This window comes from Aspergillus niger, assembly GCF_000002855.4.
Source record: "Aspergillus niger supercontig An09".
Taxonomy (NCBI): Eukaryota; Fungi; Ascomycota; class Eurotiomycetes; order Eurotiales; family Aspergillaceae; genus Aspergillus; species Aspergillus niger.
The window spans coordinates 267,647-288,646 of NT_166525.1; the positions used below are offsets into that span (position 1 = coordinate 267,647).

A 21,000-nucleotide genomic window follows, 5' to 3' on the forward strand; every position below is an offset into this window, starting at 1 on the left:
AGATAAAACAACAAGGGCTGACGAAAGCATGCGCCCCTGGCTTTGTGTTGCAAAGCGTCTGGTGTAACTTTTCGAACGATATTTTAAGGGTCACCTAAAACGTAGGATTTTTGTTGCCTATTCAGTGAGTCCACATCCAGCGAATGCAAGGGGATCGTTTCGATGAAACATCCTTGGACCAAGAATACATTTCCAGAGGCCTCATATCTTCCGTATCCATAAGATATATCCACTATCTTGTTTTCATTCAGGTTAATTCACTCCCATCAACTCTCAAAGCAAAGGAACTACGTCAACTTTCTAAATCAATCCTCGCTATGACGGGCTCGATCCCCTTTGTAGGAGCATTTGCTCCACGGTCTCCAGGAAAGCCTTATGCTTCGACGCCGGACATGGTTATGGAAATGAATATGCTCACTGAATCCATGAAGAATATGGCCACCCAAATTGAACAGTACCAGGGTGGTATGAGCAATCTGCTTTACTTGACTCGAGGCACCTATAAGGTCTACGATAGCGCCATAAATGCAAGGAAAAGAATCGCATCTACCGAGGTCACGGACGGTCGGAACGAGGAAGACAAAGTCTTGACTGCTACATACGAAATGATCAACGCCCTGACTCAAGCTATTGTGGCTACTTCAAGCAAGGTATACTGCCTGGAGGGCTTCATTTATCATGACGAATGCTAATATAAGTAGACAATCTTCGTGACGAAGATCCCTAGCGGATCATCAATCGTCCAAGCTGTTTTGTGCAAAATGCATGATGCGAAGGAAGGACTGCAGGCAGCACTTGTCAGGCACTGCCCGAATGGATTCACGCCGGGAATATTGGAACAGTTCTGTGATTTTGACCAGAGGTACACAGATCTGATGTCAGATCTAAGAGTTTAGCAGATGTGATTCAATACGGAGCAAATATAATTGGAATTCCTCATGCACAGGCGTAGTCACTTACGGGGTATGCTCTTTTGCAAAGATCTCTGGAGCATTCAAATTTGAACGTGACCGGGTAACACAATGTTACAACAAGCACGCCTTGTTCTGATAGGATGTTGGCGTCAACTTTGTAGGACACGCTAACATTTACATGTCAGCTTTCTTATTGGCTACAAATAACGCATGAAGGGACATTCCTTTTATTACGTAGATAGTCACTAGACGGCTTGGATTGGGCAGCCAGACATTCTCCTAGACTACAATCATCACAAGTCTCCGTGGACCTTTTATTTCTGCCTTGGCCTGGACGTAGATATGCAAGACGAGGTAGGGAGAAGAAGGACAAACTCAATGTATCGCTACCGGGAGCAAGAATGTGGACCATATTGTCCATCGCAGCGCAAGGAATGTTTCTGCAGGTGCTGTGAAACGTGGCGTTCTGGGTGCATTTTGTGTTGCACTGCCTATTGGTATCGCACAGCATCGGAGACATACAAAGGCTTTTGTAATCAGATGACATACGTAATTAGCTAACCAAGGAGGTGAAGATGTAATAATGCCTGCTCTGATTGTCTATAAGCGATCATATACTTCTTGAGCTACTGGTACCAGTGTAGGGACTGTTAAAGCTATGTTTTCCTCCCATGATAAGGGAATCATGACATCTAAACAACATCTGAACTGGAATAATAGCGAAGATGACTACTCCGATGAACGAATCGAGCCTCTGTCGCGAGAGCGAATGCACCACAAATGAACCGATTGCCATTGTGGGCATGGGAATGAGATTGCCCGGAAATGTGCACACTGCGAGTGAATTCTGGGACATGCTAGTCTCGGGCAAAAGTGGCCATGGCCCTGTCCCCAAGAGTCTATATAACGCGAATGCCTTCTTCCATCCCTCTACCGCCCCAATGACTGGATACTTCTTGCAAGAGGATCCCGCATGCTTTGATGCCGGATTTTTCTCCGTAAGTGCCAAAGAGGCTGGGCTTATGGATCCTCAGCAACGGCTGCTCCTCGAAGTAGTGTGGGAGTGCCTTGAAGACGCCGGCGAAACCAGTTGGCGAGGGAAGGACATAGGCTGTTATGTCGGAGTGTTTGGGGAGGATTGGCTAGAGCTGTCCCTCAAGGGACTAGACCCTTGTCCAGATCGTCATCATGCCTTGGCTGGCGGAGGCTTTGCTTTGTCAAACAGAGTTTCATATGAATTCGACTTTCGTGGGCCGAGGTATAACTAGCATCACCGCAAAGTGACTTTCCATGATAATGCTGACCAGGGCACAGTATGACGATACAAACCGGATGCTCCGCTTCGCTGGTCGGCTTGCACGAGGCTTGCCAAGGGCTTCGTTCCAAGCACTGCTCCGCTGCCGTCGTTGCTGGGACCAACCTCATATTGACCCCGACGATGACAAGCGTTATGAACCAAAATGGAGTTCTGTCCCCTTCGGGAAAATGCCAGACATTTGATCGCAATGCCGATGGGTATGGGCGTGGAGAGGCAGTCAATGCGGTCTATATCAAGCGCCTCACCGACGCCTTGAAGGATGGCGACTCTGTCCGTGCGGTTATACGGTCCACAGCCGTGAACTTTGACGGGAGGACGGCAGTTATGACCAACCCCAGCGGATTAGCGCAGGAAGTGCTCATAAGAACGGCATACAAACAGGCGCAAATTGATAGGATCTGCGACACGGGCTTTTTCGAATGCCATGGGACAGGTACGTCAGCTGGAGATTCGGTCGAGGCATCTGTTGTGGCCAAGGTCTTTGAGGGCCATGGCGTACTTACTGGTAGTGTAAGTTATTTCGGGCAAATTCATATACTTTATCTAATGGTAAGGCCAGGTCAAGCCAAACTGTGGCCATTCTGAGGGGGCTTCAGGTCTCACTAGCATCATCAAAGCAACCCTTGCCCTTGAAAATCGCACCATCCCCCCCAATATAAACTTTCTCCAGCCTAATCCTTTTCTCAACATGGAAGGCTCCGGGATACAGGTTCAAGTGAAAGCCAGCCCGTGGCCGGATGACCGTAAGGAACGTGTGAGTGTTAATTCCTTCGGTATAGCTGGCGCGAATGCGCATGCCATTCTGGATTCTGCAACTGCATTCGGAGTGCAGAAGATGTCTCCACTGGGATCAGATCGTCCGCACCTCATCGTGGTTTCTGGACACAATAAAGAGTCCTTGCAGCGTCGTATACAAGACATAGCAGACTATATAAACTCTAACCCAAAAAGCGTCCATGATTTAGCATATACATTAGCATTACGACGGGAGCATCATAGTCATCGGGCATATGCAGTAATCTACCCAGACACGCCGGTGGACCTGTCACTATTCCAGTCATCATCCACGACGCTCCGCTCTTCTGCAATGACGTTCGTGTTCACTGGACAAGGTGCGCAATGGGCAGGAATGGGTAGGCAACTCCTCGCAACTGAGCCTTTATTTTATAATGCGATCAAGAAGATGGATGAGGTGCTTCAGGAGTTGGCAGACCCATCAGAATGGTCATTACTTAGTTAGTAACCAGCGGATTATATGCAGTGACTGATACTAATTTGACTATAGAAGAGCTATCGCGCTTGGGTACTGGGTCGCGTGTCAATGAGGTCGAACTAGCCCAGCCACTGTGCACTGCCCTCCAGCTCGGATTGCTCCAGATCTTAACATACTGGGGTATTAAACCGAGCACAGTAGTAGGACATTCTAGCGGTGAGATCGCTGCAGCCTATGCATCAGGTGCGATTACCATGGAGTCAGCCATTACTATCGCATTCTACCGTGGAAAGTTGGCCAAGTTTCAAGAGGGCTCCGGTGCAATGGCATCAATTGGACTAACCCATGACGAGGTTATACCGTTCCTGCTCGATGGAGTGGTCGTCGCGTGTGAGAACAGCCCTCGCAATGTGACGATTTCAGGACCCAAGGACAAACTTGCCCAGGTGATCAGCAATATCACCGCAGCTCTTCCAGGAACTTTCTGTCGGAAGCTACGAGTGCAGGTCGCTTACCATTCCCGTAAGTTCTGACACAAGCTCGCATCCCTGAAACCCAGTGTTGAGCCCCTGATATATATATTGATTCAATTATACAGCCCAGATGGAGACTCTAGGCACGACCTATGAGGACGCTCTCACACCACATATAATCCCGCGTTCACATATGCGGCCAATGTTGTCTACTGTCGTTGGGGATACCCTCACTGACCCTTCTCAACTGGGGCCAGAGTACTGGCGTCGCAACCTCGAGTCCCCTGTTCGCTTTTCAAAGGCAATAGAAATGCTCCTTCGGAAGAAAACGAAGTGCACCAATATTTTTATCGAAATTGGTCCGCATTCAGCCTTGTCTGCACCCCTTCGGCAGATGTTTCAACTTGCCCCTCAATCACCTCCCGTGTACATACCTACCCTTACGCGCAACGACGATCACCAACAGTCCCTGCTACTTGCAACGGCCGGATATGTATTCAACACAGGCTCTTTTGTCAATCTTTCCACAATTGTGGATGCGGGTCAACTACTAACCGATATCCCGCGCTTTCCATGGACGCATACTGACAGGTACTGGTGCGAGGGTAAACCAAGTCGCGATTGGCGGCTACGCTCACTCCCTCACCATGAGCTACTTGGCTCCTTGGCGATGGAGGCGACTACCCTGGAACCGTCATGGCGAAATGTGTTGCGGCTAGATGATGTACCATGGCTATCAGACCATGTCTTGCACGGCGAAGTTGTCTTCCCAGCTGCCGGGTACATTGCCATGGCGGGTGAGGCCATCAGGCAGTTAAATATCCTGAATAACCAACGAGAATCTAGCTCCGAAGGCTACTCCATACAGAACATCCAATTCGAGTCTCCTCTTATGTTAGCTAGCGATGCTGCAATTGAGGTCATTTCAAGCCTCAAGCCAATTGAATTGGCAGACGGGGTCAGTTCCGGGTGGTACAACTTTTCTGTATGCGCATACGACGGGGCTAAATGGACAGTGCACTGCAAAGGCTGTGTGCGTGCAGGGAGTGATTACCCAATTTCTGGTAACTATAAAGAAATCAGACCTTTACCCCGAGTAGTGGAACCATTACGCTGGTACCGCACAGTGCAGCGATGTGGATTGCAATACGGCCCCCAGTTCCAGCGTCTGCAAGACATCACAGCCGACCCACTTGACCATGCTGCAGCTGCCACTGTATACCAGCCTGAAATGCAGAACGGGACCTATTACGCTATACATCCTGCTGTTATTGACCAAGCTCTTCAGCTGATCGGTATAGCTGCATCGAAAGGAAGGTTGCACACCATTTCAGGGGCCTATATTCCCGCCAGGATTGAGCGACTTGTTGTAGATGGTGGGACTTGGTCGCAGATTTCCTTCGAAGCTCAGACTTTCCAAGATAAAGAAAAGGGGCAGCAGGCAAAGATTATCGGTACCACAGAGGGCCATACAATCTTCAGCCTCGAAGGCGGAGTCCTAGCTGGCCTGGCAGGGTCTAGCAGGACAAGCCCAGATGACATTGACCTAATGTCACGGCTACATTGGAAACCAGATATTGACTTACTGCCCCCTCATAAGATTCTAACTCCGCGCCCCAATCTTGGACATGCTACCCACCGGAGGGTTCTTGGGCTCCTTTCCTTGATACACGTCCGAGCCACAGCTGAACGAATTGAATCTATGGAGTCGTCTGCGCAGCACCTAATGAAATGGAAATCGTGGATTCTCTCGGAAGCAGCCAAAGTTCGCATGGGCGTGCACCCAGATCTACAGCCACTTGCCAAATGGATCCAAGAAGTGCAGCCGGAGAAGCAGGATATTCTTCTACATGCAATGAAGGAAGTACTGTTGTCTTCATCGACTACAGCCAATGATGAGCTATCTACTTCCCACAAGGATTCAATCAAGTGGAATAATTTGGCTCCAGCTGACTTGTTGGAGAAAATCTATAGCCGCCTTGACAAAATATCAGCCGTCGTCCCCGGCCTGACCATTACGGAATGTATGAGGGCAGTATATGAGAACGCCGTCGATTTCATGTCGGGGAAATGCTCCCCGCTAGAGGTACTTGTTGCCAGCAATAGATTAGAAAGGTTTTACGAGGACACATTGGCCCGGGAGACTGATCTAACGGAAGTATTTTCCCTTCTTGGACATGCCAATCCATTGATGAGAGTCATCGAGATCGGCGCCGGAACAGGCTCTATGAGCGAAATGGCGCTTTCTTCCCTGAGATCTCCGACTGGCGCGCATCTATTCTCTCGCTATGTCTTCACAGACATTTCCGCTGGTTTCTTCGCCACTGCCCAAGACAAGTTCAAGGGACAAGCCAATATGGAATACCGAACGTTGGACATCACACGCGATCCAACAGAACAAGGATTCGAGGAGCACAGCTTTGACCTAATCATTGCATCCAACGTAAGTTGATTATATACAACACCAGGCCCAGTTTGACCGTGGACTAGGTTATACATGTCGCCCCAAATTTGCATGAGGCTTTGCTACATACAAACAAGCTCCTTGCCAAGAACGGTCGTTTCCTTCTACAAGAGTTCTATTCGGGTAAGCATACCAATCCCATCCGTAACATCTAGAGTCTGTTCTGAGAAACGTATCCAGACACACCTGTCGCGGATTACGTTGTAGTAAGTATTCATTGTATCGGCTGAATATTCCTGACACTGCGCTAATCCTCCGACTCAATTTTGAAGGGTGCGCTCCCCGGCTGGTGGGTGGGTGAAAACGATGGACGCCCTGAAAAGCCCTACATATCGGGTGAGAGATGGGACATGCAACTTCGTGCCGCTGGATTTACTGGATGCGAAACAATCGATCGTGATCTTGACGGTTCGATTCAGCCATTATTCACCATCATCTCTAGGCCTGCTCAGGAGACGGTGTCTGACAGGGAGGTGACGATTCTATCCTCTGACCCAGATGAAGCAGGATGGCCTGGAGATGTGGCAGCGTGTTTCCGGAGTAATGGCTATCAAGTCCATTGGTCAAGTTTGAACAGCTTGCCCTGTAGCAGTCGAGCCATCATTTCACTATTGGAGGTCGACAGCCCATACTTCACACAGTCTTCCAAGGAAGAATTCCTGGTACTACAACGCTTCTTGATGCGGAATAAAGGATCTAGAATCTTATGGGTAACACAACCAAGCACCTTTAGCTGCACAGATCCGCGCTTCAGTATTATCCATGGTCTTGCCCGTGTATTGAGACGCGAACTATCGTTAGATCTGTCACTCTTGGAAAGGGACTCCAATGAGAAGCCTGCACCCGAGGTTTTACTTAAACTTCATGAGAAGATCCAGCAGTCGCGTGAAAACCCAGATACAGATGTGGAGTACGAGTTCGCATTAGAAGGTGGCGTTGTTCACACAGCTCGGTCTTACCACTCGTCGCTCTCGCAAGAGCTCACAATGCAGCCTCCAATGGATACACCGCGGAAGTTGGGAATCCAGCAGGTTGGATTGACTAGCACTCTCCAGTGGGTACCCAGTGCAATAACATCGGATTTGAATGCTGGAGAAGTTGAAGTAGATCTAAGCTACGTGGGACTGAATTTCAAGGTAAGTTACATTTCAGTACTCAATGTTTGATCGTGTTTCTGACGATCAATTAGGACACTTTGGTTGCCATGGGACTTATAGGGAATCCGAATGATATGGGTCTAGAAGGAACTGGGGTGGTGCGTCGGGTTGCTTCTGATGTAACGGACCTAGTCCCCGGGGACCACGTTGGCGCGTTGGGGAACGGCCTATTTTGCAATCGCGCGGTTCTACCTCGAGAGGCTCTCTCGAAGTTACCAGAGAGACTTGCTTTGGAGGATGGTGCTGCTATGCTGACAGTCTATTGCACAGCCATTTACTCGTTGATGCTGGTTGGGAACCTTCAAAAAGGACAGGTATGTTGACTAGCCAATCTCTACGGTACAGGGAACATATCGCCTGACAAACTGATTCAGTCGGTCCTCATTCACTCTGCCGCCGGGGGTGTTGGTATTGCAGCCATCAATATATGCGAAATGCTCGATGCTACGGTAAGCCGTTCATATTTGATTTTTATCATAGCATTTGGTGTATAGGTTTAATGTTTTGTGTAGATATACGCTACGGTTGGAAACGCGGAGAAGGCAGAGTATCTCACTAAAACTTATGGAATCCCCAAGAGCCAAATTTTCCACTCCCGCAATACTTCATTCGTGCAGGATGTTATGCACGCTACTAATGGACGCGGAGTTGACGTCGTACTCAATTCACTGAGTGGAGAGTTACTGCATGCGTCCTGGCAATGCGTGGCAGCCTATGGGAAAATGATCGAAATTGGAAGAAGAGACATTCTATCCCATGGGATGCTCAGTCTGAGCCCCTTTTCTGAAGACCGCACGTTTCATGCAGTGAATCTTGCGAACGTTAGTAGGGACCGTCCAGATATAGCGATGAGGTACTTGAGAAGTCTGCTTTCCTATATTTTCAATGAGAGAGAAGCTGACATCTTCTTAGCACGGTGAGGAAATGCTTTGAGCTTCCAGAAGGACAAGATCCGTCCAATTCGTCCATTGCATGTTTTTAAAACCACCCAGGTCAAGGAGGCTTTCCGTTATTTACAGACTGGTTAGCATATGGGGAAGGTCGTAATTCAAATGACACCCGATCCAACCCAGCTACCATGTGCCCCCGTAAGGTTCAGGGCTTCTTTTCCCCCCGATGCAGCATACCTCATGGTCGGAGGCCTTGGTGGCATCGGGCGGTCAGTGTCTAGGTGGCTAGTTGAACACGGGGCTCGCGAGATTGTATATCTCTCACCCTCAGCTGAGAAGGATGAACATCGGGGGTTTATAAAGGAGCTAGAGGTTCAAGGATGCCTAGTTACCTGTGTGGCGGGGACTGTAACCGACCTCGCTGATATTCAGCGAGCAATCGGAAAGTGTACAAAACGACTTTCTGGTGTCGTCCAGATGGCACTGCATCTGCAGGTTTGGCCACCGCTTGTTGGCCCCTTCGCCAAGATTAGGAGCTGATTTGCCTTTCATAGGACCGAACATTCGAGCATATGACACCGGACGAATGGGATAGTGGACTAGCCCCAAAAGTGGCCGGTACCTGGAATCTACACACTGCAACACAGGGCGTGGATCTGTCCTTCTTTGTCATGTTTGGTTCCATCGCGGGTTCCGCTGGGTCCCTCGGCCAGGCTAACTACGCTGCTTCGAACACATTTTTGACCGGGCTAGCCAAGTATCGGAGACAGCGTGGCTTGGCAGCGTCGGTCTTAAACCTGGGTCCTGTCGAGGATGTAGGTATTATCAGTAAACGTGCGGACTTTGCTCAGACCACGAGCGTGGCCTTGGCTCAACCTATAAGTGAACAGGCTGTTCTTGAGTCATTTCAAGTGAGTATTGAAGACTCTCATCCTAACTCACAATGTTCGGGAGTATTGGATATTGGTATTGCGGACAAGACAGGTAAGAATGAGGGCTCTTCGCTCATGCGATTATGGGGGCGCGATGCCCGGTTTGCTATGCACAGCAACTTAGCGCAGGCGTCGCTGGATGAGGGAATAGACGGACCTGAGCATCGGCTTCGCGAGTTCCTTAACCATGTTCATCAAGACCCTTCGTTGCTGAATAAGGCTGAAGCGATTACCGAGTTCAAACGGAACATGGCTCACCTTATTTCTGGGACAATTGCGGGTGGGCGAAAATTCACTGATGAAGAGGCGGCCGGTTTCGCAATTGACTCCCTTGTGGCTATAGAGATGAGAAGCTGGGTACGGAGAGCTATCCATCTCGACGTCTCACTCTCTGAAATTACAAAGGCTGGTACTTTGGGCTCACTGGCCGAACATATCGTCAAACTCCTGAGGTTGCAGTATAAGTTGGGTAATGTGGGTGAGTGAGGATTTTGACTATGGTTGCTCACCATCGTAGTATGGGCAGCGACTAAAGATGGCTCTTATGGATAACATGGGCCAAGGAGATCTTAAGCAAGGTATTCATTTGAGTAGTCGGTTATGAAGATGGAATCGCTCTTTTGCTAGTTCTTGCGTTGGCATGTAGTTACTCTATGCCTTTCCCGGTAACTAGAACTAGTATTAAACCTCTATATATCATCCATCCAAGCGCCTGCACTATGAGAGACTGCGGAAAGTGGTACCTGCGTCATTCCTTGAATCAATCGCATCAAATACTCGGTCACGTTTGAATATCAACTCATACAAAGATCATTCTTGTTCTATTGCCAGCGCACCTGACGATCACACCATCCCATCACTACAACCCTCTCCCCCAGTCTGCTACATTTCCCACACGCTGCCCTGAACCATGAACGTGAATTGCCAAGCCAAGCTCCCCACCTCCTCTCCCCAGGGTCATATCTCGTCTCATATCTCGTCATCTCCTCCTGCTCCTGTTCTTCCCTCTCTTGAACCTTCTGCAAAGCCCGCGCATTATGTATCATGAGATAAGCTGAATGGACATCCTGGAACAGCACAAGCGGGTTCAAGTAAATAGTCCAGGCACGCAATCCCCAAGGTCCGCCCTGATAATGTTTCGGAATGCCGCTCAACAAAGTCTCCTCGTTGCCGTCAGACTCGAGAGCCTGGTATGCTTGGGGTCGCAAGCCGCGTACTGAGTTCGGGATCTCGTACGGCTTTGTGCGGTAGGCGTGGAGGACCAGGAAGGAGAGCGGCACCATCTGCAGGCAGATGAGCATGGTCGGAAGGCCCATCAAGGTGTCTATGTAGGTCATTGAGGCAGGGTATCTGAGGACTTTTGTTCCGGTGAGGATGAGGAAGAGGATCTGGGTGATTGTTAGATATTTCTGCTTATTAGGTGTCTGGCTTGGGATAGGTAAATGCATACCTTCTCTAGAAAGATCAATCCAACGATCAATTTGAAAGCCATCAGCTTGAGCAGTGGCTTGTGCTCTGTCATGTATCCTTTCATGTTCATGTAGAATTGGATGATGGCGTTGAGGGCTACTGAGGTTGACAGCGAGGTAATCACTTCGATCTAGCGATGTTAATAAGCGACCATTCGGCGACGCAATCAATGATTTTAACATGGTACATACCCATACATGAGCGAAATGAGGTGCATTACTCTCGAGGCAGTAGACATGTAATGACTGGGTCACCACTTGGGTGACAGCGGTAATCCAGGTGATTACTGGATAATGAAGCACCGAGTACCAAGTCAACTTCGAGTCAGATAACCGGTCAGCAATGGTTATTATATCATATCCTGTGAACAAAAGACTTACACTCAGGAATGCAAGACCGTTCCTTTTCTTCTTCGGCTGCCACTGTCTTTTCGTCTCAAGAGAAGAAAAGAACTTGACTTTGCTCGTATCATCAGGGGCCATGTAATCGCAGAGTAGCATAAGAAAGGCGTATAGCGCCACGCCCTGGAGCACCTCGGTGAACCCTTGTAGGTAGATGTAAGAGTTCGGAAAGCAGATTGAGATGTAAGATAGAACTTGATAGGAGGGAATGAGATTGCAGATTCGCATTATTCTTTCCGTAAAAGTGTTAGCATCGCAGAAGCATCTCCATATTGTTGGGGGGCTTTACTTGAGTTGTTCGTTAGGGTTGCTCATACACATCGCATGTCGTCCCATCAGCCCCAAGATCAGGAATAACACGATCGCAGTACAAACGCCGGATACGATCATGTTAAATTGGTAAAAGGTGAGATTTCCCACTATGGGGCCAACATCATCTGTTTCAGATGTTAGCTATCTCGTTGCATCTCTGGAAGAAGGTTGTAACAAATACTTACGTTGCTCAAGATGATCTGGTATAGGGCAGCCAAAGCTACCGGCACTTCGACTTAAGATAGCCATATGGTAACTTTACAGACACGAACTTCAAAGGAGAACACTAGACAAAAATAATTCGGACGCTCATTGAAGATTGGATACGAAGTAAAGCCAGCTCAATTTATACATATCTACCATCACGGTTCAAAGCCTAGCTAAGCTCAGCCCTGGCATCTCACGCTGCCTCCATCCCCATGCATAGGAAGGACGGTCGAGGAATCACTCCGCCACGCGCATTTAGGCGCGCAAATAAGCCGCTGGTCGGGATGTGTAGCCTTAATGCACTCGATCAAGTTGGTATGCCAAGCGCATGGTGGAGCCGATCGGCGGAGCCAGCATGCTTAATCTGCGCGAAGTTGCGCGGTCAGCCTCAGGGACATGAGAATACGGGAATAAATTGCGCGATGGAAAATTTGCGCGGCCTGTATTTGCCCTGGAACTACTTTTAGACACCGTACAGTTGAGCTTAAACTCAAATAGTTTAGCTCAAATTGTAATAGTAAGAAACTGGTCAGACACTCGCGTGCAGTTCAAGTAATAAGGTCCATGTAGACACGAAGCGATTATTATTAGCTTTGGGGTTCCGTCAATGGACCACTTGAAAGCAAAACTATACTTGTAGGACCATAAAAGAAAAGGCAGCATGATATGGTACACCACCGGGGAACCTTGAATGCAAGTAATTGTCGGGTCATGCACACCATGTTAACCGTTCATAACTCATAATATCATAAATGAAGAGGACAAGGCTCCATCTCTAACTATATCCACGAGGCAAAGTTTGGCATGCCATCCTTGCGTTTCCATTGCTCTTTACCGTGACGCATCAGGTGCATCTTATTCGTCAAACGGGGGCATGCTGCCTTCGAACCCAGCAGTTGTACCCGGATAACCCACGTCAGTGCTGAGGAGATCAGTCATTGGGTTTGGGAACCAAGTCGCTGTAGATGATTGACTCCACTCAAAGACGTCCGGTGGTTGGGAAGCATGGTGCATTATAGCCGGATACGGCCACAGGTTCCATGCTTCGAAGGTATTGAAGTGCATATGTGGCATAGCGGAGGGCTCAGACATAGTTTCAGACATATTTACGGCTCCCAGAGCCTCGTCCCAGCCTTTGACGAGAGAAGCCTGAAATCCCAAACTCTTCATCAAATCCCACAGACCATCCAGCATTTTGCTGCTTGCGGAATATATACACCCGCTCCTAAAGGCAGCCTCCGGAGTGTTTCCTGAATGGGACACCATGGCGACCAGCGCATTGGCGCACTGTTTGAAAAGGTGGAGTTGTTTGTCAAAGCTGGGATGTAGTTTTCCGGAGGCCTTGAATCGGATCAGGTTGTTTTCCACGATATTTTTACACAGATTCACAATCTCAATTACTATTGGTCGGACCGGCACAATGCAGGGGTTGCCACCCAGCTTGACTGATGCGCACTCCATGAATTTAGCCAGGATCCCTTGCAGCTTGTCTGGATATCGTCCTCCAAAATGACGCAGGAAGGCGTAAAACTGAGAGTCCCTTTCAGATTCGGGAGTTGTCATTATGGAGTTAATGACGGTGTTACCCATCTGGCTCGCTTCATCGCGGCGAATTTCCGTGGTCTTTGGTGGCCCATTGCCCTCAGCTCTTGCTTTAAAGACAGATATGTAGAAAAGCCCGAGGCCAAAGATTTTGGCAATTACTGCATGAAAGCGCAGCTCCAGCAGTGAGGACATGATTATCACCTCATTCTGCTGTTCATCTCCGGCTGCCTCTGAGAGTAAATGATAGACAAAGTTGACTTCAGCGAGGCATTTCTTTTCGCCCTCTTCGACAACGATGAACAACCGACTGGGATTCATCCAGCACTGCCTTGAATTCGCCATTGCCTCAATCTGCATAAACGTAGCCGTAATTGATTTGATATGGAAGATTATGACTGGTGAACAGGACCGTGTCTCCAAGAGCAGCTGGTAGGAGTCAATATGTGGTTGCATCCGCTGGAGAACCTGCCGGAAACCTTGCATGGTCATGGTCAGAAAATCGCCCATCAAAAATTCCTCGGCTATTATCTCAAGTCCCTGGATTGACATGATTAGCTCACGCTCCATCAACACACTGTCGATGGAAGTCGTGTCCAGAAAGGGCATGATCCCTGGCTCCGGCAACAACCTCAGTCGCTCTGCGATACGGTGAGCCAGAGCCATATAAAGCTCGGCTTTAACGGACTGATTTGCAGTCCGTTTTGACATGGCCAAAGCGGTTGGTTTGAAAGCCGACAAAAAGCGACAAACAGCAACAGAGTCGATATGTGTCGGAGGACTGAAGATAAAATCCTGGCCGTATGACGAAACAGCCTGCTGCAGACTATCTTTGAGAGATCCATTCTGACGGCGAACTTCCTCTGAGCTTTCACATGCGGCCAGGCAGAGTACTGCAAAAAGCAGCTTGGTGGCGGTATTATTGGTATTGGAATCGGTTGACAACAAGCGCTCTCTCAAGTGGAGCAGGCTTGGTGTGCCCAGAACGAAGAGACGCTGCCACACTAATCTACCAACGGTGTTAGCCAGCTGATCAGACCAGCGTAGTTCTGCGCCCGATCTTACAAGTTATCAAGTGTGGCAGCGAGATCATGGCTGATTATATCTGTAAGAGGGGTGCTCCAGGTGGACACCAGCTGAATGTCGGAGCCAAAAGTAGTGTTTTTAGCCAAGACCCCCGCGATAAAAGTGCTGGTGTTTGCCATAGCATGGTACAGTCCATCGTCGTCAGATGCAGGATCTGTTGCATCTTGCGATCGTTGCAGCATGGGCTTTTCGTCTATCGCGCCCGAGAAAAGATACTGCTGGATCGAGTCCGAGAGCTTGGCTGCTTTCTCGTCATCGTGGCGGCCTTGACGCGGGGATTTGGATGGGTCTGACTGGGGCGATTTGCTAGCCACATTTCCGCGATTTGCGCGTTTCGCTGCTGGACGTCCTAGAGGAGTGTTCTCGATAATGCATTCCAGATCGAGATTGCGGCATCTCTCACAGCTTGTTGCCGGGGGCTGTGGAGTGCCCAGTGGGCCTAATGATGCCGCGGAGGAAGGCAACACGCATTTGATTTTGCGAGCTCGACAGCCCCGGCAGATTAAACGAGCATATTTGCCCCTGGGGCCTCGTTCGGCTCTTTGTCCCTGCATTTATTGTGATGGTGGCTTGTCAGAAGGTATGGAGGACGAATGCGACCGTGGAAGGGTTGAAGATTGCCAGGTCCCATGGCCCCATGAGGCTGAGTGATCGGCGTCAGCTAGAGATGTTTCCGCTGCGACTAATCATATCACAGTCTGAGTGCATTGTGGGCCTTGGATCATTTTGAGCAATTATGTTCATTTTAATCACTACGGCACAGCTGTCAGATGGATAGGCTTTCGTGGCCGCCGATTAGTCCCGGCGCGCAATCCACATACCGCAGGTGTGGCCGGTCACAAAGCCAAGATACTTCGTGGAACAATGTCTACAGTACCCCGGATTTACCCGGATGATGTAGAACTTCATCAAGTGGGGCGCCTGAATAGAATTAACGGGAAAGGAGGGACTCGGAATACTAAAATGACACAATAACTTCCGTTCTGTGTCCCGTACTATTTGTGAGCGCAATATATTGCGCTGCTTACGGCGTCACTGGCTCGGCGATGAGCAGAGACGATGAATATAAATTTCGATATTACCTTCATGGCTGGAAAGAATCTATATCCTACTTCAGCACTATTATATCAAAATAACTTAACACCAAAATGCTTCTTCGAAGACTGCTGCTCCTGGCTGGAGCTCAGTCTGCCTTCGCCAAGTGCAAATGTGTATGTTATCGTCCAATCACGTCCTGAATGATACACCGCGTCTAACTTTTGGATGGTAAAGTCCCCTACTGATGATTGCTGGCCATCTGCCGACACATGGAACGCCTTAAACAGCTCCGTCAATGGAAAGCTTGCGCGCAACGAACCGATTGCCCGACCGTGTTACCACGGCCCCGGCTACAGCTCTGAGCTGTGCCAGGATATCAGCTCCAACTGGACAAACAATGAATACCTGGCAACCTTTCCGGTTGGCTATAGCTATCCGCTCGTGGAAAGCTGTCCCCCTGTCAACGCCACGCTGGCTGGCTACCCCCAATGCGACCTGGGCAACTACCCTGTGTATAGTGTCAAGGCGACAACGGCAGCGGATGTTGCTGCCGGGATCAAGTTTGCGCGGGATCACAATGTGAGGCTAGTTATCAAGAACACCGGACATGACATTTCGCAGCGGTAAGGGCTTGACGTCGAAATTTATGACTGTATGCAAACTGATAATATCAGATCGCAAGGATACGGCAGCCTCTCCATTTGGATCAAGTCCATCAAAGATGGACTTCATTTTCACGATAGATACGTCCCTGGAAATGGCTCTTGTCCATCTAACTGGACTGGAAGTGCGATCACCGTAGGTGGTGGATATGTGTGGGAGGAGGTTTACAATTTTGCTGCCAAGCATAATGTCATCGCTGTTGGTGGAGCGGATCCGGTAAGTTCATCACTTTACAAGATCGAGGAAAGATACGCATCCATACTGATGAATAGATCAGACTGTCGGTGTTCTTGGAGGCTTCATGCAAGGGGGTGGCCATGGCCCCGTAAGCCACTTCTTCGGACTTGGGGCAGACCAGGTTCTGGAATACAAAGTTGTCCTGGCCTCGGGGCAGCTTGTCACGGCCAACGCATGCCAGTATACAGACCTCTTTACTGCCCTCCGTGGAGGTGGTGGAGGCACCTATGGTGTGGTCTTATCGGCCACGATCAAAGCCCACCCGACGCGTCCTGTTCTGGGTCATAATCTAGACGTCATTGCACTTCACGGAAATGACGATGCGGTTCTCACTGCAACTGGCAACATAATGTCGAAATTGCCCGCTCTTTCCGACGTAGGGTACTCTGGCACCGCTATTCTCTCGGCTATAGCTGGACCGTTGGTCTATACACATCCTTTCCTGAACCTGCTTGACAACAATTCCACCGAGACTCTGGAGAGCGCCAAAAACGCCATGAACCGGCTTATCCTGGATGACCTGCTGCCGCACAACGGAACCTCCTATCTGGTTCTATCCACTTTCACCAGTTACCCGTCATTCCATGCATACTACTCCAGCACGCACCACACAACCCCCGGTTCGAACAGGCCGATCATGGCGTCACGGCTTTTCGATAAGCAAACCCTGGAGTCTCCCGATAACAATATGACGAGCCTCCTTGAGACAGTCATCACAGAGACAGTCCGCAACAGCACCCTTTGGGCAACCTTGTTCAATATCGTCGCCGGTGGAAAGGTTCTCGAGCCCGTCCCTCATACTTCCGTGAACCCAGCATGGCGGAGATCTCACCTCCTATTCCAGCAAATCGATGTCTGGCCTGACAATGCCGGCACCGGGGAGATCCAACAATATCGAAGCGACCTCACCAACATTAAATTGAAAGCGATGAAGGACATGGCTCCGGACATGGGAACCTATCTAAACGAGGCTGATCCGTACGACCCGAACTGGAGAAAAGACTGGTTTGGAGACAAATACGACTGGCTTGCATCTGTCAAGAAGAAGTATGACCCAGAAAACGTGTTTTGGTGCTGGCGCTGCGTTGGAAACGAGGGTTGGCAAGAGGTGACGGGGGGCGCGTGGTTCGGGCCGCTGTGTGAGACTGGGAAGTAGTTTCGGGGTAGTCTCTTTTGAGGCCGGGATGATTGAGCTCAATACACAAAATCGCTGTGTGACAGGGTTTCCCCTTGATTGATATGAAAATGTCAGAGTAGGGCAGATTCGCGATTGTTGCGGACCATTGCAGTGAAATTAGTTGCGAAGAATTGCAAGGCCACCTCGAGGGAGCCAAGAACGAAGGTCTCTTATTGCCTGCATAGATAGCCCCAGCTCGTTGCTATTGTACGCTACACTATTCAATAAATGATATCATTCAAGTTCTTGTTGGAGGTTTGGATCCTGCACATTGTACCTCTACAAAGGACATATATAAACCCGAGATATTCGTATCTTCCATCACTTTTTCTTGTATTCGTCATTCATTCCATCATATTAGCTGCTAAGGAAACTGTATACTGCATGTACTATATCTTATACATTGTACCCCTTACCATACAGCCTCTCATACATTGCCAAAGCCCGGATTGGAAAAGAGTATATGTAGTTATGATATTGGATATGACTGCTGCTGGTCAGTATGAAACTCATATTAACAGGCAATTCTAGCAAACTTACCATGTGAGCATGCCACTACCGACGGGGTACTCTTGTTCCCATTTTCCATTCGGCTTCTGTCGGCTGATAATAAGACAAATTCCTTGTTTTATAGGCTTCGGATCGGGATATCTGGCATACATCAACGCGAGGCAGGACCATGCAGTCTGGACGGTGTGTGATCTAGGTGCGTGTACATATTTTCCGATCATACGAGACTAAACGGCATCTGTTAGCTCCGCGACAGCAGCAGTTGTAATGTACTTACCTCCAATGTCTCTCCCCATCCTCCGTCAGACTCCCGCATGTCCATCAAAAACCGACATCCTGCTCTGACCACAGAGGAGTTCTCATATGTTCGGCCTCCATAGTGCAAGGCTTCCATGGCAAAGAAAGCACCATATGTAAACGTAATTCCCCAAGAAGCCATCCAGCTCCCGTCATCTCGCTGACTTGTCTCGACGAATTTTACCCCCCTGTCAATGGCTCGATCCACCTCGTTGCGACGATACTCGCCATTTCGAGCCCTAAAAAGTGCCAGTGCTGTGATACAGGAGGACGTGCACTCAACGTAGTCATGTTCTGTCATTACTTGTCCAAACATCTCCGTCCCATTGAAGTACTCCAGCCAGTTGCCCGCGGCTATGGGCTCGAAGCTGCTATAGCCCCCGCTGGCATTCTGGATCATCAGAAGATTATCCACTGCCAAACGGAGGTTAGCTTCCTTCATTTGTCGTAAACCCAATAGACTCTCGACCATCAAGATGGCTTTCAGTGACTCGGCTGTGCAATCAGAGCACGGACTGCCATGGTAACGGGTCGTAAACGACCAGGCTCCGAGACGACTAGGACGATGACAGATATTAGCATTATCCCAGTCATCTACGAGCTGCTGCTGTATCAAGTATTCATATGCTTGCACGGTGTTATTTCGGAAATCACGGTCATCGGCAAGCCCTGTATACACAAGCGTCTGCAGCGCCAAGGACGTGTCCCACGCGTGGCCCCCATGGATACTCATGGACTGCATTCCCGACGAACCCATCCAGAGATATTCTAGGCTTGCTTCCTGCATGCGCCTTAGAGTGGGAGAGCTAGGCCCCTCACCGCAGTAGACAGCAATCATGTTCAGCCAAGCGTCCATACTGATGATTCCAGTCGAGTTACTAGCGTTGTTCATGTTTTGCAGGATGTCCCACGCTCGTTCTTCTGCCTTTCTTTTCAATGAACTGGGGCAGAGCCACGGGTCCCACACATTGGTAAGGATCCAATTCAGAATGTGCAGAATCCAACTCTTTGCTTGATGCCGCTTGGACGGGCGCACTACTCCTTCATATGCGGCGAAATTAATGGAGGAGAATTCTTGTGGAAAAAGCTCCGCCCGAATCTCATCTAACAGATCATTGGTTGGCAATGTAAATCTTCGAGATGAGAGGTAACACATTGGCAGGTAAACTTGGCGTGGAATTACAAACCAATTCCATGGGCTAAGTGGAAACCATTCGGGCAGGAGCCTGACATTCAGTCAATACCATCTATTCCTTGACCCGCAAAGAGATTAGGAAACAACGAACTCACCACATCTCAACCGGGTAAGGGTCAGTACCCGCCCAGTCATACAGTCCCAGCATAGCAAGCCAGAACTTGGCCCAGGCTGGCAGGTAGAGTGCGCCCCCGTGGCTGAGATAGAATTCCCGGGCTTTGCGGAGATGCTCATCGTCAGCCGGGACCCCCATGAGTCGCAGTGCAATATAGACCAATGTAGTCCCCATCGGCGAAGGGTCCTCCTCCAGGTATGTCGCCCAGCCGCCATTGTCGGGGTTTTGACAGTTGAACATAAAGCGGATCAATTCAATCACGTACGCTTCATCGATCTGAGCACCAGTAATATACCAGGCCATGACCAGCATTGGGGTCACAAAAAAGATACAGCTCAGGTCGGCGGCCCAGCATCCCAGGTCACGCACCTGCGTTTTGATGTGGAATTGGGTGCCCTTGTGGATGGCCTCGGAGGCTGTTTTTGCAGGTCCTGAGTTAGGCTTGCCCTGAATTGGATCATATTCAAATTAGCAGTCCCGACCACCCCAAGGGAGCTAGCTGCGTGAGACATACTATGGGAATATCCAGAAAGAACTTGGTGGTATCATCTTGGGGATGAGCCTTGCGCTCCTCCTTGTCGTTCATATAAACCCATTTCAAGCGTCCCAGTTCTTGGGTGGCCACCAGATGCCAGCCCTCTGTGTCAGTCTTTTTGATATAGGATGGGCCCGTAGAATTGCTGTGACATTTGTCACCCAGACAGTTTTTGGTCTTCAATGCGTATTTGCTTGCCATAGCTCGAGATACTGATTTGAATCCGTGGATATCGAACCGTCCATCTGGAAAGCCGGGTATCAACTTCTTAAATCGTCAGGGTTGTCCCACAGTGGAGCCCATCCTCTCAGTCACATCTATCACTGATCACTAATATGCGTGAAGATTTGTAATTACTGAATATTTCCTTGGCGGAGCGATCAGGCAGGATGCCATTTACTTACTCCTTTCAGCTGATCAATGTGACAACGTCATCACCATGTTTAAATGCAATAGAAATTATGTAATGTGTGTCGTTGCAAATATAACAAGGCAGCAGAAGTGTGTCTATCCCGCAAAGTGGCGGGATGTGGCTGACTTCAAGATATGAGATTTGCTGAGGGACTATGCACGAGAACCGACAAACACGAGCTTGTCGGAGTAAAAACTTGAATCTAGGGCTATTACGACTTGCTTGCTGTCGTCTCACCCTCCTGGGCCGCAGTGCATACGAATTTCTACGTCTCGGTGATGGCTGCATGCAACGGTCGACCTGTCATGGCCACCAGCACACCGCCCATCACGAATACTTAAGCTTCAATAATAAATGCAGCCCGGACGCAATATCTTCAATAGCCAAGGGAATCCCGCCGTTCGAGAGGAATTAGGTTGTGGGAAACCCATTTCTTCAGCGT

General features: G+C 49.2%; 6 protein-coding genes across 6 annotated transcripts; 3 read left to right on the forward strand and 3 right to left on the reverse strand.

Moving 5' to 3' along the window:
- Window positions 1-317: 317 nt before the first annotated feature.
- An09g01280 (uncharacterized protein) lies at window positions 318-1,369 on the forward strand (the record flags this gene model as incomplete). The annotated part of the gene is made up of 2 exons (XM_059749586.1): window positions 318-650; window positions 1,157-1,369. The coding sequence occupies 2 exons, from the start codon at window positions 318-320 to the stop codon at window positions 1,367-1,369; spliced, it is 546 nt and encodes a 181-aa protein (XP_059605811.1).
- A 270-nt stretch (window positions 1,370-1,639) lies between these two features.
- An09g01290 (uncharacterized protein) lies at window positions 1,640-9,965 on the forward strand (the record flags this gene model as incomplete). The annotated part of the gene is made up of 15 exons (XM_059749587.1): window positions 1,640-2,172; window positions 2,229-2,742; window positions 2,903-3,467; window positions 3,518-3,967; window positions 4,044-6,361; window positions 6,409-6,505; window positions 6,563-6,588; window positions 6,655-7,518; window positions 7,572-7,853; window positions 7,914-7,988; window positions 8,052-8,392; window positions 8,452-8,455; window positions 8,568-8,924; window positions 8,984-9,835; window positions 9,879-9,965. 15 exons carry the CDS (start codon window positions 1,640-1,642, stop codon window positions 9,963-9,965), a joined length of 7,365 nt encoding a protein of 2,454 aa, XP_059605812.1.
- A 217-nt stretch (window positions 9,966-10,182) lies between these two features.
- On the reverse strand, window positions 10,183-11,793 carry An09g01300 (uncharacterized protein; the record flags this gene model as incomplete). The annotated part of the gene is made up of 5 exons (XM_059749588.1): window positions 10,183-10,749; window positions 10,812-10,961; window positions 11,023-11,375; window positions 11,550-11,669; window positions 11,730-11,793. The coding sequence occupies 5 exons, from the start codon at window positions 11,791-11,793 to the stop codon at window positions 10,183-10,185; spliced, it is 1,254 nt and encodes a 417-aa protein (XP_059605813.1).
- Window positions 11,794-12,606: 813 nt separating this feature from the next.
- On the reverse strand, window positions 12,607-14,933 carry An09g01310 (hypothetical protein; the record flags this gene model as incomplete). Its single annotated transcript, XM_001393412.1, has 2 exons — window positions 12,607-14,302; window positions 14,359-14,933. The coding sequence occupies 2 exons, from the start codon at window positions 14,931-14,933 to the stop codon at window positions 12,607-12,609; spliced, it is 2,271 nt and encodes a 756-aa protein (XP_001393449.1).
- A 594-nt stretch (window positions 14,934-15,527) lies between these two features.
- Window positions 15,528-17,473, forward strand: An09g01320 (uncharacterized protein; the record flags this gene model as incomplete). Its single annotated transcript, XM_001393413.1, has 4 exons — window positions 15,528-15,590; window positions 15,652-16,040; window positions 16,092-16,296; window positions 16,358-17,473. 4 exons carry the CDS (start codon window positions 15,528-15,530, stop codon window positions 17,471-17,473), a joined length of 1,773 nt encoding a protein of 590 aa, XP_001393450.1.
- A 365-nt stretch (window positions 17,474-17,838) lies between these two features.
- An09g01330 (uncharacterized protein) lies at window positions 17,839-20,347 on the reverse strand (the record flags this gene model as incomplete). The annotated part of the gene is made up of 6 exons (XM_001393414.3): window positions 17,839-17,867; window positions 17,911-17,981; window positions 18,035-18,231; window positions 18,282-19,527; window positions 19,592-20,058; window positions 20,126-20,347. 6 exons carry the CDS (start codon window positions 20,345-20,347, stop codon window positions 17,839-17,841), a joined length of 2,232 nt encoding a protein of 743 aa, XP_001393451.3.
- Window positions 20,348-21,000: the final 653 nt, after the last annotated feature.